Source organism: Vicia villosa, unplaced genomic scaffold (assembly GCF_029867415.1).
Source record: "Vicia villosa cultivar HV-30 ecotype Madison, WI unplaced genomic scaffold, Vvil1.0 ctg.001793F_1_1, whole genome shotgun sequence".
Classification (NCBI taxonomy): domain Eukaryota; kingdom Viridiplantae; phylum Streptophyta; class Magnoliopsida; order Fabales; family Fabaceae; genus Vicia; species Vicia villosa.
The window spans coordinates 82,960-99,278 of record NW_026705730.1 but is presented as its reverse complement, the minus strand read 5'-3'; the positions used below and the strand labels follow the sequence as shown (position 1 = coordinate 99,278).

Sequence of the window (16,319 nt, the reverse complement as noted above, 5' to 3'; positions counted from 1 at the left end):
ATACACCCTAAATAATATACGGAAATGTATCTCCGAAATAAATTTAAAAATAAAATAAAATAATTGGCTAAAATACAATGACTGGTCTGATTTTGGATACTTTTAACAAATGTATTTTCAGGTTTTCAAAAGTATGAGATGCATTAGATGACTATTCCCCTAAATTAAAACTCCATCGGATATCATCAAAGTGCCTTTGACACACACCCTTAAGTATTAAGTAGATGGGCTCCCACGCTACTTAAGAAATTCTCTTCAACAAGTGTTGTTGTTTTCTCCTCTAGTTACAAATCAAACATCATTCTTGTACGTTAGTACGTATCTTCTAAGTAAATTCCTTTTCAAAAAATTGTACGTAATTAATTAATTAATAGTAAAAAGGTTCGAAAATCTCAAGCAGTCAAATCAAAAAACACAATCATCTAGTACTACCAATGTCAACGGTCAGCATTATTGGCCAAAAAGTTGCTCCTTCTATATATACACTACCAACCATCTCTTCCCTATTCACCAAGTTTCTCTTTTATCTTTCTTCTTTTAGCAAACATCACCTTTCTTTTTCATATACATATCTTTCAATTTGTTGCAATAATAGTTGAACTTCAATATGAAACCTACTTCAAAATTGCATGGTTTTAATTATGATCAACAACAAAAGATAAACATCAATGGTCCACGTCCTACTCCTTTGATGATTCGCAAGCCTAACTCGTCACACAAACAGCAAAGGGTTCCCATCATCATATACACTCAATCACCAAAGATTATTCATACAAAAGCACAAGATTTCATGGCTCTTGTTCAAAGACTTACAGGCATGACAACTACCAATCAAGCACTGCCACGTCAGCAAGAGGTTTCTGAGAATTTTGATTCATCTTTGTCAGATGGATCAAACAACAATAGTATCAACTACAAACACCTTGATGGTGATCATGAAACTACTTCAACAACTAGCTCAGTTGATAAGGGAGGTGTGAATAGCAATATTGATTATGAACAAAGTCCTAATAATATGATGAAATTTGCTGAGATGCCATTATTCACTCCAACTTCATATGATTTCTTTAGCCCAAACAATTCATCTCGACCAGTTTATAAATTTTCTGATTCTCCATATGGGATTTTGGGAAGTTTGATATCTCCTTCTGCATTGGGATTCATCCAAGATCTACCTGAATATTAATTCATTTATATGGTTGTTAGCCTTCTTCTGTAATTATCTCTCACGTTTGGTTAGGATTTTATTTATTTGTAGATTTAAAAACATAGAACACGAATATTATAGTTGAATTGTAAAGTTGTACATATTTGTAAATGATTCTTATACTAATGTATTTTTTCCAGCTTTTTTGAATTAAAAAAAAAAACTGTTTTATTTATTTTGAGTGTATTTTGGTACATTTGTCCTGACTTTTTGTTGAATTATCTTTTACTTTAAAGGAGAAATAGGGTCAAATAATATTTAGAAAAAACTCCATATAAAAAAATAACTTTTATTTTATGAATAAAAATATAATTTAACGAGTTTCTATTAAAGCAGTTAAAAGTAATTTTACAATAACTTTTCAAAACATTTACTTATTTATTATTATATATTTTTGAATCCCATTGAACACAATTTATACTATCACATTATCATAAATTATTTTTTAATTCTTCATTTCAACGTATATTTTCATAATTCTTCCTATATTATTTTATTTTATCTAATTCAAAAAATAAAAATTCACTCACGTGCTAACATTATCTTCACATATTGTCAAATATTTATAAAAAAATATTTATTTAATTTTCTTAACATATTTCATATCTTTTAGTATTATAGTAGTATTTTATTTTAATTTGTATTTATTTTTGAGTAAAATATTTCTACACATATATCTAATATTTTATTATTTTTAAAAATATGAATAAAAATCAGTACTCACTCGCAAATATTTTACATCAAACACTGTTTTTAGACGAAAAATCATATTTGATTTCTCATTTTTTTTTAGATTATTTCATCTATATGTTAAATAAAATATTTTCATAGATATATATCAAACAATTTAGTTTTAAAAAAAGTTAAAGTTAAATTATAAATATTACCAAACAACTTTAACTTTATTTATAATGCTCTTATTTTAAATTTCATCTTAAAAGTAACTTTTACAACTAAAAAAACCTCGGCCAAATAATACCATAGGTATAAGACAAACCTACTACTACTACTATTATTATTATTATTATTATTATTATTATTATTATTATTATTATTATTATTATTATTATTATTATTATTATTATTATTATTATTATTACATTTAAATAAGTATGTCATTTTCAATTAACTTATATTATTATTACATGTAAATAAGTATAAAATGTTTTTTTAATAGGAGTACAAGGACAATCAAACCTATTATGAAAGAGGTTAACTGCTTTTGATACAAACACTACTACAAAAACCACATTTAACATCGGACGCAAAATATATTTAATTTCGGCTATAAAAACGAGGTAACGAATGTCATCATAAAAGATTTTTTATATTTTTAAAACTAGCGCCACATACCTCTCATTATATGAACAAAATTGAGGGGTAAGATAAATTCTTTTTTAAAAAACATGTGTTACATTGTTTACACAGAATATTAATAAATTAATTTATTTACAAACTAAATTGTTTACACGGAATATTACATTGTTTACACAGAATATTAAAGTAAAAACTAATTTGTCAATGAAGATCAGATGTTGGATCGTTGAATCTTGGGAAAGATCAAATGTTGAATGTGAGTATATTCTCAAATTATTTTACTTGCATTTGTTTTAGATATAAATAAAAGAAAAATAGATAAATGAAATAAATATCTAGTTATATGATTTTTTGCTCTTGTAAATATTTAAGAACACAAAAATTAAACCAAATATTTTCTGCTTTTGCAATCCATCATAGGAATTTTTTGTTCTTCCAAGCTTCTCTACGTTTCAAGCGCTTCATGTTTCATTATCAATTTTTGATATTCTTAATGCTATTATAATGGATCTCTTTTAGGTTTCACGTGAATCACTAAGGGCGATGTCTTAAGCGTTAATACTCATTGAAAAATATTTTTTCTGCACTTGCAGTCCATCATAAAGAACTTTTCCAAGCTTCTTTAAGTTCCAAGATTTTATTATCTTGAACAAATGTTTATTTCATCGCAAATGCTTTCACAAGAAAGAAAACAAGATATATAGTGGGGGATGTAGATAATTTCTTGTGGATTGATATATTGACAATATCTTGAGCGTTGTCCCTTTATGAATGTAGGATATAGATTCGTTGTTGTAGATGTGTAACAAAAACCCTCGGTTCTGTTTTAAAATCGAGGGAAAATATATTTTCTTTTTTAATTAAAAAATAAAATAAAATAAGGAAATCCCTTGGGTTTTAGTAAAAAATCGAGGTAATAAGTTTCAAATAAAAAATGGTGAATAATAAAAAATTGAAAGTAACATGTTATGTTTCCATTTTAATTTATTACCATTCACCCATTTTTTGGGTGCAATTTACATCATGTTTAAGAATAAATTTCTCAATATTGTCATCAGAGGAAAGCAATGTTGTTTTCTTTGATTGACAACATAAGAATGTTATTCCAAAAATACAACAACAACATTAACACCATTATATGATATAGATTGTCAGGGCAGAAAAATAATTTGTTCATGATAAAAGAACACAGAACATTGAAGATTTTTTCTGTCTAGCAATCCATCCCAAAAAATGATGCATACGAGTTTAGAGCGGCTACATATAAATTAGGATTATGGTAGGATCTATTTAACGAGTGCTTTTATAATAAAATATGATTATTTTATCCCTCAGTTATTATAGAAACCAAATGGATAGATCATTTAGATTACAAGTAAAAAATAATAAAAAGAAAGGTTCCATTTATAAAGAAATAAAAACATAAACGACATTAGCTGGAGTTCGAAGCATATCCTGAGTTTTTTTTCTCCTCTGTTATATTTAGAAACTAAAGGAATATGTGATTATTATTTTTAAAACAAATAAAACATGACGCGCCTTGGTATTATACCTTAGTTTTATTGTTGGGTGAGGTGAAAGCTTTGTCATGAAATGTATCTTAATCTTAATCTTATATACAAATGCAAGGTTGTCATGATGGCAACCCTAGCCACGTGTCAACCTGATAGCAAATCTAAGAGCAAACCCTAATTCTAATTTTACCAATATGACCCTACACCCTAATTTTAATTTTACTAATTTAACCCTACATTAAGAATAAATATAATAATAACAATAAAACCAATTAAAATAATAATTAATTCAACATTAATAATTATTAATAATAACAATAATAATATTATTTATTAAATTATTTCTACATTATAATAATAATAGAATATTAAGCTATAATATTAATATAATAATAAAATGAGAATAATAATATAAAATAATAATAATAATAGAATATTAAACTATAATATTAATCATAATAATAATAAAATGAAAATAATAATATAATATTCAACTACCACTATTAAAAATAATATCATCTATATAAGTAATTTAGAATAATTTTAAAAAATCATGTTTTCTCCTTTATTTTATATATATTATATTTTATAATAATAATAGAATATTAAGCTAAAATATTAATAGAATAATAAAATGAGAATAATAATATAAAATAATAATAATAATAATAATGATAGAATATTAAGCTACAATAATAATAATAATAATAATAATAATAATAATAATAATAATAAAATGAAAATAGTAATATAATATCAACTACCACTATTAAAAATAATATCATCTATATAAGTAATTTAGAATAATTTTAAAAAAAATCATGTTTTTCTCCTTTATTTTATGTATATAATATTATATTTATCTCAAAAAAATTTACGAACTTTTATTTATTTAGAATCATAAAAAGTACACAAATCAATTAAATAATAAAACATTTTTTTCTCTCTAAATATTAAAAAATCAGTATTATTTGATTAACTATTTTAATAACAATTAATCTTATTTTTTTTTAAATTTTTTGTCTTTCACATTAAAAAACTAATAGTATAATTGCAAACATAATTTAAATGGTCTACAAAATAATTTTATAGGCAAATAAAAAATTAAATATCAACTATTATAATTTAGTCTACTTTCTAATGATACTGATTTAAATATATTTTAAATTTTAAGTAATGAGTTTTTTAAATTTACTACATTAAGGTTTACACAAAATTTTGGTTTAATTCCTCAACTTGCCATCAACTATTCGCACATTATATCAGCCAATATAATCTATTATTATTATCTGTATTAAAATAAATAGCGATATTATTTACCATATAATCTAATATTTGGCATGTCAAGATATTATTTATCATATAATCTAATACCTGCCATGTTAAGAAATTATTGATTTGGCAGCAATTATCTACAAATTTTCATAATGTCATATATATTTTCTATAACTTTTAGGCACATATTATGAAACATATTTCTAAATAAATATATATATATATTTATTTGAAGCATCTATTAGTTATATCTCCGAATCCGTTACTCTTTTATATAATTAATTTGTTATAAATTAAATTTATGTGAATATAAACTTTTGTATACCCAAAAATATTAGTAAATGTTATGAATTAATTTTCTTAATAACTGCCTTTATGTATTTAAGAGAATTAATTGGTTTTAAATTAAATTTATTTGAATATAAACTTTTATATACCCAAAACATTAAGCGTTATGAAATTAATTTTTTAAATAAATTGTTTTTGTATATTTATGTCCAACCTATCTTTTTCTATTCATTCCATAAGAAATTTTTTCTTAATTCCTTTACCGTAAAAATATTGCTTTGATATGAAAAAATAAATTTTGAAGCGGTAGAGTAGTGGTAAGTGTTTGAAGCAACTTATCTTGAAATTCATCAGTATCGTTGGTCTTGGGTCATTGTCAAAGAGTCATTAGGAGTCATTGTTTCAACCATGTATATGCCTTCGCTATCAATGTTACAATGTATCAGTCTACCATGTTTTTTTTGACTATCAATGTTGGTTCAGTTGGCAACAACTCCTTTCGTCATCACCGTTTCACTGGGTGTTTGTCATTCTTATGTGATGTTGCTCTTTGATTCTACTATGTAGGGAAATTTTAATCCTATTCATCATCATCGTCTCACTTTTGTCGCCGCCATTCTCATGAGATGCTGTTTTTTTTAATCAATTCCATTATATAGAAAGAATTTTGAAGTTTTGTTCGTGGGAATAATTTAAACCCATTCACCGTTTTTCTCATGTGATGATGCTCTTAGAATTGAGATTAATGATGTCTTTTTTTTTTATACATTCTTTTTTTTTATGGATATTGTCATGTTGAACTAATGATGAAAATAATATCATTTAAAACTCAAATTGGATTCCATAATTCACGTAAGAATGTGCTTATAGATGTCTGATCTATAAAAATAGACACTTTAATTATAGTAAAATTATAGATACATTAATTAAAATATAGATACTTTTCACATATTATTTTACTAATGTAGAAAAATAGTAATAATTTCTACATTGAAAAGTGAGAACGACAATCTTTTTTAAATAAATTTTATTTACGCTAATTGCATTTTTACTAAAATAATAAATGATAAAATAATAATAATAATAATTTAAATTATTAATTAAAATTTATATTAATACAATAAATGAGTGAATGAATATAATTAAAGAATTACAAAATATCAACAAAAAAATTAATTCAAAGGTTTATGATTATGGATAGAACAATAATAATTAATAAAATAATAATAATTTAAATTATTAATTAAAATCTATATTAATATAATTAATGAGTAAATGAATATAATTAAAGAATAGTAATTATAAAATAAAATAAAAAAGTCATTCAAAGGTTTATGATATTTTGTAATAATTTTCTTTTAACTAATTCAATGGTTTATGAGTTACATAATCACATATTTTGTAACTCCTTTTAATTATAAGTAGTTCAAAGGTTTATGATATTTTGTAACTCCTTTTCTTTAATTATATTCATAATCATATATTTTGTTCTATCCATAATCACTCTACATATAAATATGTGATATTGAGATATAATCATTGTCTACAAACAATTTTTTGATAGTATGGTTCGATTTTGTATAAAAGTTTTTATTTCTTTTCACGCCTTTATATTCATTTTTGTGGAAGAATACAAACTCAAATTATTTTATTTAAATATTTAAATTTTTTTTATTGATTTAACTTTTGTTAATTTAATATTTTAACTTTTTTTCTAATTTTATTTTATTTCTTGATATGAATATGGTTTTTTTATGTGAATTATGTGAAGAGGATAGATTTATGTTGCATCACTTTTGCTTGAGAAGTCAATGAAATGGCTGTTCATGTAAGTATATATTTTTATTTTTATATGTAATAATTGTATAAATCAATTATTTTTCTATTGATATATATTTTTTGTTAGTTCGTTTTTTTATCTTCCTTTCTCATTTTCTTTTATTTATTAATGTGGTTATTTTTCATGTAAATCAGAAAAAGAAGAAGATAAATTTAAACAATAAATGAAATGGATGTGCTAACAAACTGATAAACCAATGACATATATTATAAAATTTTATCTGATGGAATACACTGCGACATTTTCTTCAAAAAGATATTTCAAAAACCTTTTGACCTCCATGATTTAGTTTTTTATTTATAACCATACTTATTATTTCTTTAATTTTTTATTACTTATCATTTCCTTAATTTTTTATGACTTATATTTTTTATTATTCATATTCTAAACTAATAATTAAATATGAAATAATATACTTTTATGTAATTTAGAAAAAAATTGATTTTCCATTCAATAATAATTAATTAATAAGTTCTTTGAAGATATATCTATTAAATGATATTGATTTTCATGTTGTAACTTCTTTGATTTATAAAATTTTACATGAAATATTATAATATGATTTAATAATAATAATAATAATAATTAATATTATTATTATTATTATTATTATGAGTATATTACATGTTACTATATTTATTAAAATATATTTATTTATTTAAAATAATATTTAAGATAAAGATTCCAATCAATCCCGTGCGGAGCACGGGTCGAGAATCTAGTATATATAAATGGAAGGTTGTCATGATGGCAACCCTAGCCACGTGTCATCATGATAGTCATTCCTAGCAAAAACCCTAAAATATTATTTACTCATTTGACCCTACACCTAATGTGTTATTTACTAATTTGACCCTACATTAAAAATAAATGATAATAATAATATAATATTTCGGCACTACTATTAATAATAATCATATAAATAATAATATAATAATTATAATAATATAATATATAGTAATACAATCCAGATAACAATATTAAAAATAATTTTATTTAAAAATATTATAAATTTTTGTATATTATACAATAGCCGAAAATAAAAAATATAAATACAATTTTAATAAATATATAATAATATCATAATAATCAAGATAATAGTAATAATATTAATAAAATACAATTTTGATAAATATATAATAATATCATAACAATCAACATAATAGTAATAATATTAATACAATAATAATAATAAAAATAATAAACCACCAATAATAATAATAGTAATAATAATAATAATAATTATAATAATAATAATAATAATAATAATAAACTATCCAGATCACATTATTAAAAATAATATTATTAAACCACCAATAATAATAATAATAATATTAATATTAACAATAATATTAATATTAATAAATTATCGAAATAAAACTATTAGAAATAATTTTATTTATAAATTTTATAATTTTTTGTATATTATACAATAGCCGAAAATAAAAAATATAAATACAATTTTAATAAATATTTATATTAAAAATATATAAATAAGTATAAATAATTTTCAATAGAGAAGAAATACAAAAATCTAAATAAAATTTTAATACATATTTATCATTTCTAAAATATAAGTTGAAAAATCTATCTCTTCTTCAATTTATATTTAAATTTAATTAAGAAATTTAAATTATAAGTTAAATGTTAAAAGTTAATATTATATATTTTTAAAATATAACTAAATATGTATACCAATATGATTTTTTGTAGCAAAAAATAATGTTAACATTACATTTATTAAAAATTAATTTTAATGTAATGTCTTTTGATATATCATTTTTTACTCAAAATAAAAAATAATTTATTTAAAAATAATTTTGAAAATTATTTAAATTTTCTAATAACTGTTTTTACAAATAATTTTGAAAAAGAAGCAATTTAAAATTTATATAAGTAATAGATAATAATTTTTTTCTATTCTATTTATTTTGTAGCAAATTGTATTTTAGTATTAATTTTTAATTTATTTAATTTTTTCATTTTTATTTTTTAATGTTATCATATAGCAATTATAGTTTAATTTTAGTACAACTATCAGTTACAAATTTTAATTATATTTTTTTTAATTATTACAAAAATTAATGTTTATAAAAGGAAGAGATTTATAAAACGGTTAATTCAATGAAAATTAATTACAATGTAATGTCTTATGATATATCATTTTTCACTCTAAATAAAAAAAATTAATCTAAAAATAATTTTAAAAATTAATTATTATAGAAAATACATAAAAATATGAGTAACTAAATCCAAGTATTTAGAACCTATCATTTTTCACTGAAAATGAAAAGATAATTTATTTATAAAGAATTTTATAAAAATTAAATAACATAAAATTATATAAAAATATGGATAATTAAAATGAGTATTATATATATTATTAAAATATTATTAAATTAAAAATACATGAACTTCTTTAAAAAATAATATATTTAAAGTATAAAACATTTTTATTCTTTCATGATTTTTTACGATTATAATATAAGATATCTAAGAACATTTTGATGAAATCATTGAATTAATTCTTACATTGTAATTATATTATTTTATTGTTAATATCTACCAACAATATTTGTTTTGGTTACTATCAATGAAGTTTCTAATAATCATTTTACAAATAATTTTAAAAGTTGAAGCAATTTAAAATTTATATAAAGTAATGTATAATAATTTTGTTCTTACTCTTTTTTTTTGTAGTAAATTATATTTTAGTAGTAATTATTAATTTATAGAATTTTTTGTTTTTATATTTTAATGTTATCATAATTATACTGTATATCAGTTACGATTTATTTTAAGTACAACTATCCTTTACAAATTTCTAATTATTGTAAAAGTTAATGTTTATAAAAGAAAGAGTTTAATGAAACGGTTAATTCAATGAAAATTTAAATTATAAATTCAATCACATAAATATATAAATTAAATTTAATAGTTTTTAATTTCTTAATAAATTCAATCAAAATATATGTGATATTTTATTTCTTTCCATAATATCATTTTATTATAATCTGTCAATTTGTCCCACTTTCTATCTTAAATAGATAAACTCCTCTTGCTGTCTTCATGACACGTATATTTTAGAACATGCATAAAATGGAAAAACATGAGATGAATGGGCAAATTATTCAACACCCATAAAAAAAAATTGCTTTTTCTATCTGTATCTAATCATGAAAGGTTTATTTTTTTACAACAATTCAAATCAATTTCATATCCATATTTTTCTCTATAAATTTTAATTTTATTGTTTTGATCATATTCTAATTCATTTTATAATTAATTTGATCATGTTTAAATTCATTTCATACTTATATTCATATTGTCTAATATAATTTCTAATTGTTATTTTGCAGCTTTTGCAATTTGAATAAGAGTCTGATAGGCTTCAATTTCTACAAAGAACAATCTTAGAATGAAGATCAAAATATAAGTATCTTACTCTTACAATCATTTGGAGCATCACAATTTTAGAAACTGAGTTCAATTTTTTTTGTATTGATTTTTATTTATTTTTGTGGGTTTAATTTCTTTCCTCTTTCTTCACAAGTCTAAAATAACTATGTTTTCTTTCTGATAAATATTTATTTCTTTCTTTAATATAAATTCTAATTATTATTGTAATCATATTTTGTACTCATAATTATTTTGATATAGATTGTTTATTGTCTTTGTAATAAACATTCACATAAATTTACATGTCTAGCAGCTTTACAGTTTATGGTCTCTACAGATAACAATCTTAGAATGAAGATTGAAATATACACTATCATTGCTTTCGTCTAGATCTAACCATACCAATTAAATTATTTTTATTAATTAATTTCCTTCTTTTATTTATGATTTCTTTCTAATATAACCATATAAATAATATTTAATTTTTCATTTAATTGTTATGAACATATTTTTTTAAAATTCTTTTATAAATTGACTTATTATTCTATATTTTATTCTGCTGTATAAAAAAACTACAATTATGAGAGGATGTGTCAGTTGAGAAATATAAAATATGAAAATAATAAAGATTTTAACATTTAGGGAGTTGGTAGTGACAAAAATAAATGATATAGCCGCGCATCGCGCGGGTCACAATCTAGTTATTTGTAGTAGTAAAGTTAAAGGGTTAACACCTCAAAGTGAAAAATTCCAATTGTGAATTAAATCAGTTTTAGCCTATGTGTCTTGTTTCCTTGTTTCAAAGTCCTGTTGTTTCAAAAATGGATGCAAATCTATTTGTTCTCTATTAATGAAAAGTATGTAGATTTCAAAGATTTCGATCATTTTGAACTAAGAAAAGCCCTTAACAAACAGAGGTTGAATGGTTACTTTCACATTTTTTATGGCCCCATATACACTAATCTCGTTAAAGAGTTTTGGATGAATGTCTCCGTTGTGCCAGCTAGTCGTGATGAAGTCATCCGTTCCTATGTCAATGAGTCTTATTTCTTCATTACTCCATCACTGATTGCTATGACAATCAACTGTCAAGAGACAAGTAGTTGTGTTGAACACTATGAATTCAACAATGTCTACTCCACCCAACTTCACCGAATAAGCTTTCTAGTTCTGCTTCTCTACTCCCAATTACAAAATTTTGGTTTCAACTTCTTGTGGCAAATCTCCGCCCAAGAGAGAAAGATCTGGAAACGCTTACTTGGTATGACAAGCATCTCTTGTTATTCTTCACCTACAACATCAGAGTTAATCTATCTCTAACCATTTTCAACTTCTTGAAGGAAATGATAAATACCTCTCGGGAAGAAATGACTTTCCTCATACCTTATAGAAGAGTTCTTTCTGAACTTTTATATAAGTTAGGGATAGTTAGGGGTAATGTTGAAGTTAAGTGGACTGAGAAGTTTGAATTTGTTGAGTGGTTTTTTTGTTAATTGATAATAAAGTTTTTGAGCATTATTAATTAACAAAAAAACATGGCATTTGGAAAAGACTCCAAGTGATAAATCGTTGAAAGCTTCGTCATAAAAAGTGTTATTCGTTGTAGTGTCGAGGTTCATTGTTATTTTTAGGTATTCTATGATTCTCAATAGCGTACCAATGATATATCCTATGTCTACTAGTAAACCGGAACAACATCCTACAACATTAGCAATATTGGTTTTAGTACAATAAGTTAGATATCAGAGGTTGTCACTGATGTACGTTCAGATATTCAAATTGTTTTACACTTTCTCACTTGTGTTCTTGAAACATTTAACATTTGAATCATATGGGGTGCAATAAAGTTTGCGCTCTAAGTAATTGTATATTTTTAAGGTATTTTCAATATATTGAGACTGGTCTAAAGAAAATCTCTTTTGTGACCTAGTAATCTTGTTATGCAGGATTACATAAAATATTTTGTCTAAAGAGAAATTTTTCGAAAGCGACTTTTCTCTAAGGAGAAATTATATAAAAGCGGCTTAAAAACCTAGACAAACAATCAAGAGAAACTCAAAAATTATGTGTGAATGAATTCTCTATTTTAGAAAAAAATTCAGTATTTTCTTATGACATGCCAACTTAGATCACGTAATTTTATGAAACGACCTACCTATCAGATGAACAAATTAAGGAAGTAAATGATAGAATATGAAAACGAACAATAATATGTGGCTTTACAAACAACAATCATAATTTTTTATTAATTAAAAAATAAAAATATATTTTTCTCTCTCCTACTCTATCACAACCACACCATAAATTCAATTAAAAAAAATTAAATTTAAAATAAATTTAAAATTTTTTCTCTTTATATTAATTATTTCTTAGAATATCTATGTTTGTTTTCATTCAAATATTTCTCTTATCAAACCATACTAACATAGACAAATGAATGACGTGTAAAAACTAATGTTTTTTTTTTAATAAAATTTAATTTTTACAAGCACTCGTTATGCTTATAAAATTCTCTCTCTATTTAGAGGTGCAACCCTTACAAAAAAACGAGGCACTATGGTAAACGATTGTCGGATAAAGGAAGTTTAAACCATTCGTAGTAGTTTGGTTTAAACTTAGTATATCCACAACCCAACCATCTCCAAGAGAGAAACACAATGTTAGTACAAACCACCTCAAAGCTAAATACCTCCCCCCTAAAGATCATGGCATTCCGCATAAGCCAAAGACTCCAAATAGTAGCTACCCAAACGAAATTGATATCGATTCTACGCTTGCAACACTTCACCTTATCTTGAACAACTTCGAAACTAAAAAAGTCTTGCGCATTGACCTCCTCCGCTATACCGAGCCAAATGAAGATGTGATTCCAAACCGCTTTCACCTCTTGACAAATGAAGAAAAGATGGGATGAGGATTCAAGAGAGGAGCCACACATCACACAATTCGGGCACGAGTCAAGAGCAACACCTCTTTTCAATAATTGATCTCTATTAGGAAGCCGATCAATGAAGAAGCGCCAAGTAAAGACCTTGATCTTGGGCGGGAGTTTAAGATCCCACATCACCTTCAACGAGTTGATCACTTGATAATCCCAAGCAATTGACTTAGCGCTATCAATCATGGAAGAAATGCTCGCAACGGTGAAGTCGTTGTTATCGTCAATGGACCACAAAAAAGTGTCGCGGGCATTCACGCTAGGACTGAACGCATGAAGGCAGCCGCACAACCGGGCCCAGCTACTGCCAGCTGCTGCCGCGGTTGTGACAGGGGCGCCATGGACAGAATCAGCCGAAAAAAGGCCGTCCAAATCCCACCTAGGAACTCCGCCGTTCCACTCAAATACCTCCTCCACCGTACAAAACTTCTTGGTTGATAATTCATACAAATCCGGGAATTCCAAACAAAGAGATTGTTCTCCCAACCACCTATTATGCCAAAAGAGAATGTCCTTACCGCTCTTGCAAAAACATTTGAAGCAACCGGAAAAGCCGTTATCGATAATGTCATCCAACGCATTAATGTTGCACAAATCTCTCCACCAAATAGAATCGTCGCTTCTATGCATAACACCTCCGGTATCTTGAATCCTAATTTTAGGACATAAATACCTCACCTTGATAAATCTATTCCATATAGCATCGTTATCATGAAGAATTCTCCACTTCTATTTCAAGAGAAGAGCGTTATTCATGTCTTTGACATCTCTAACCCCCAAACCACCCTTCGCCTTAGGCTTGCACACCACCTCCCATTTGACCCAATGGATACACCTTTTATCAAGCCTACCGCTCCATAAAAACTCGCTTTGAATTTTCCTAATTTCTTTTGCAATCTTTCCGGGAATCTTGAAGAAAGATAGAGTGAAAATAGGAATAGAATTCAAGACCGAATTTATAAGCGTGACTCTACCTCCCATTGAGATATTTCTACCCTTCCACAAGGAGAGACGTCTCCTTATGTTTTTAACCACATCCAACCAAACTTTCTTCCTTCTAGGATTGTCCCCCACAATTAGACCAAGAAATTTGAAAGGGATTGCCCCTTTCTTGCAAGATAGAAAAGACACGGCGGCATTAATGTACCACTCTCCAACATTAACTCCAAAAATGTTGCTTTTGGCAAAATTGATCCTCAACCCGGAAACCAATTCAAAACCTCTCAAAATCACCTTCATATTCCAAATGTTGTCGCAAGAAGCTTCGCCTAAAAGAATGGTATCATCCGCAAATTGGAGGATGTCCACACTATCATTTTCCCCGTACATGAATGGCTTGAAATTCCCCAACGCTACCGATTTCTTCACTAAAGCGGACAAACCTTCCATGGCAAACACAAAGAGGAAGGGAGACAACGGATCCCCTTGTCTTAAACCCTTGTGGACCTTAAACTCATTAGTTGCGCTACCATTAACCAAAACGGACATATGATTGCTAAAGATGCACGCTTCCATCCACCTCATCCACCTTACTCCAAATCCCATCCTCACCATAGTTTCTCTAAGATATTGCCAAGATATGGAATCATAGGCCTTCTCAAAGTCCACCTTAAGCAAGAGATAACTTCTCTTCTTCCTTCTCGACCAATCAATAATTTCGTTGACCAAAAGCACACCATCCAACATGTTTCTACCCGGAACAAAGGCGGTTTGGTTGGTAGAAACTAGGCTACCAATGACTTCCTTAATTCTAGCCGCTAGAATTTTTGCAATGATTTTGTAAATACTACCCACCAAACAAATAGGTCGGAATTCACCTAAAGATTGAGGGTTGTTGGATTTTGGAATCAAAGCAATGAAGGATGAGGTGATAGATTTCACAAGAGAACCTCTAAGATAAAAGTCGTTACACATCTTCATAACATCTTCCCGAATCACAACCCAAAACTTCTTGAAAAAATCAAGAGAGAACCCATCCGGCCCGGCACTTTTGTTACCATCGCACGCCCGAATTGCCTCCTTAATTTCCAACTCCAAAAACGGCTGCTCTAAGCTCAACCCCTCCGGCACACTAAGACTTTTCAAATCCACACCACTTAAGTTCGGCCTATACTCCTCCGACTCCTCGAAAAAAGACTTGAAGTGGTTGAAAACGAAATCTTTGACCTCATTGGCATCTTCAAGAACACCCCTACTAGACAAAAGAGAACACAAAGAATTCCTCCTTCTTCTCTCTTTAAGGGAACTATGAAAGTATCTTGTGTTGCAATCGCCTTCGGCAAGCCACAATTGTCTCGATATTAGCCGGAGAAAACCTTCCTTTTTATAAAGATTTTCCCAAAACGCAATGGCCGCCTTAGATCTTTTAATCACTTCCTCCTCCGGAACGTTACCTGCAAAATGAGCAAACTTGTTATCTAAAAAGTGCATCTCTTTTTCCGCCTCCTCTATATTAGTATATATCGATCCACCCGAACACCTCCTTGTTCCACAAAGATAATTTGGATTTAAGGACCTTCATTTTTTCAACAAGACAAAAAT

The 16,319-nt window shown here is 25.9% G+C and overlaps 2 protein-coding genes across 2 annotated transcripts; one reads left to right on the top strand and one right to left on the bottom strand.

Annotated features, from left to right (window-relative positions):
* Positions 1-526: 526 nt before the first annotated feature.
* On the top strand, positions 527-1,305 carry LOC131636613 (VQ motif-containing protein 8, chloroplastic-like). The gene has a single exon (XM_058907222.1). The coding sequence runs from the start codon at positions 608-610 to the stop codon at positions 1,184-1,186; it is 579 nt and encodes a 192-aa protein (XP_058763205.1). The 5' UTR covers positions 527-607; the 3' UTR covers positions 1,187-1,305.
* A 12,089-nt stretch (positions 1,306-13,394) lies between these two features.
* On the bottom strand, positions 13,395-14,408 carry LOC131636609 (uncharacterized). The gene has a single exon (XM_058907220.1). The coding sequence runs from the start codon at positions 14,406-14,408 to the stop codon at positions 13,395-13,397; it is 1,014 nt and encodes a 337-aa protein (XP_058763203.1).
* Positions 14,409-16,319: the final 1,911 nt, after the last annotated feature.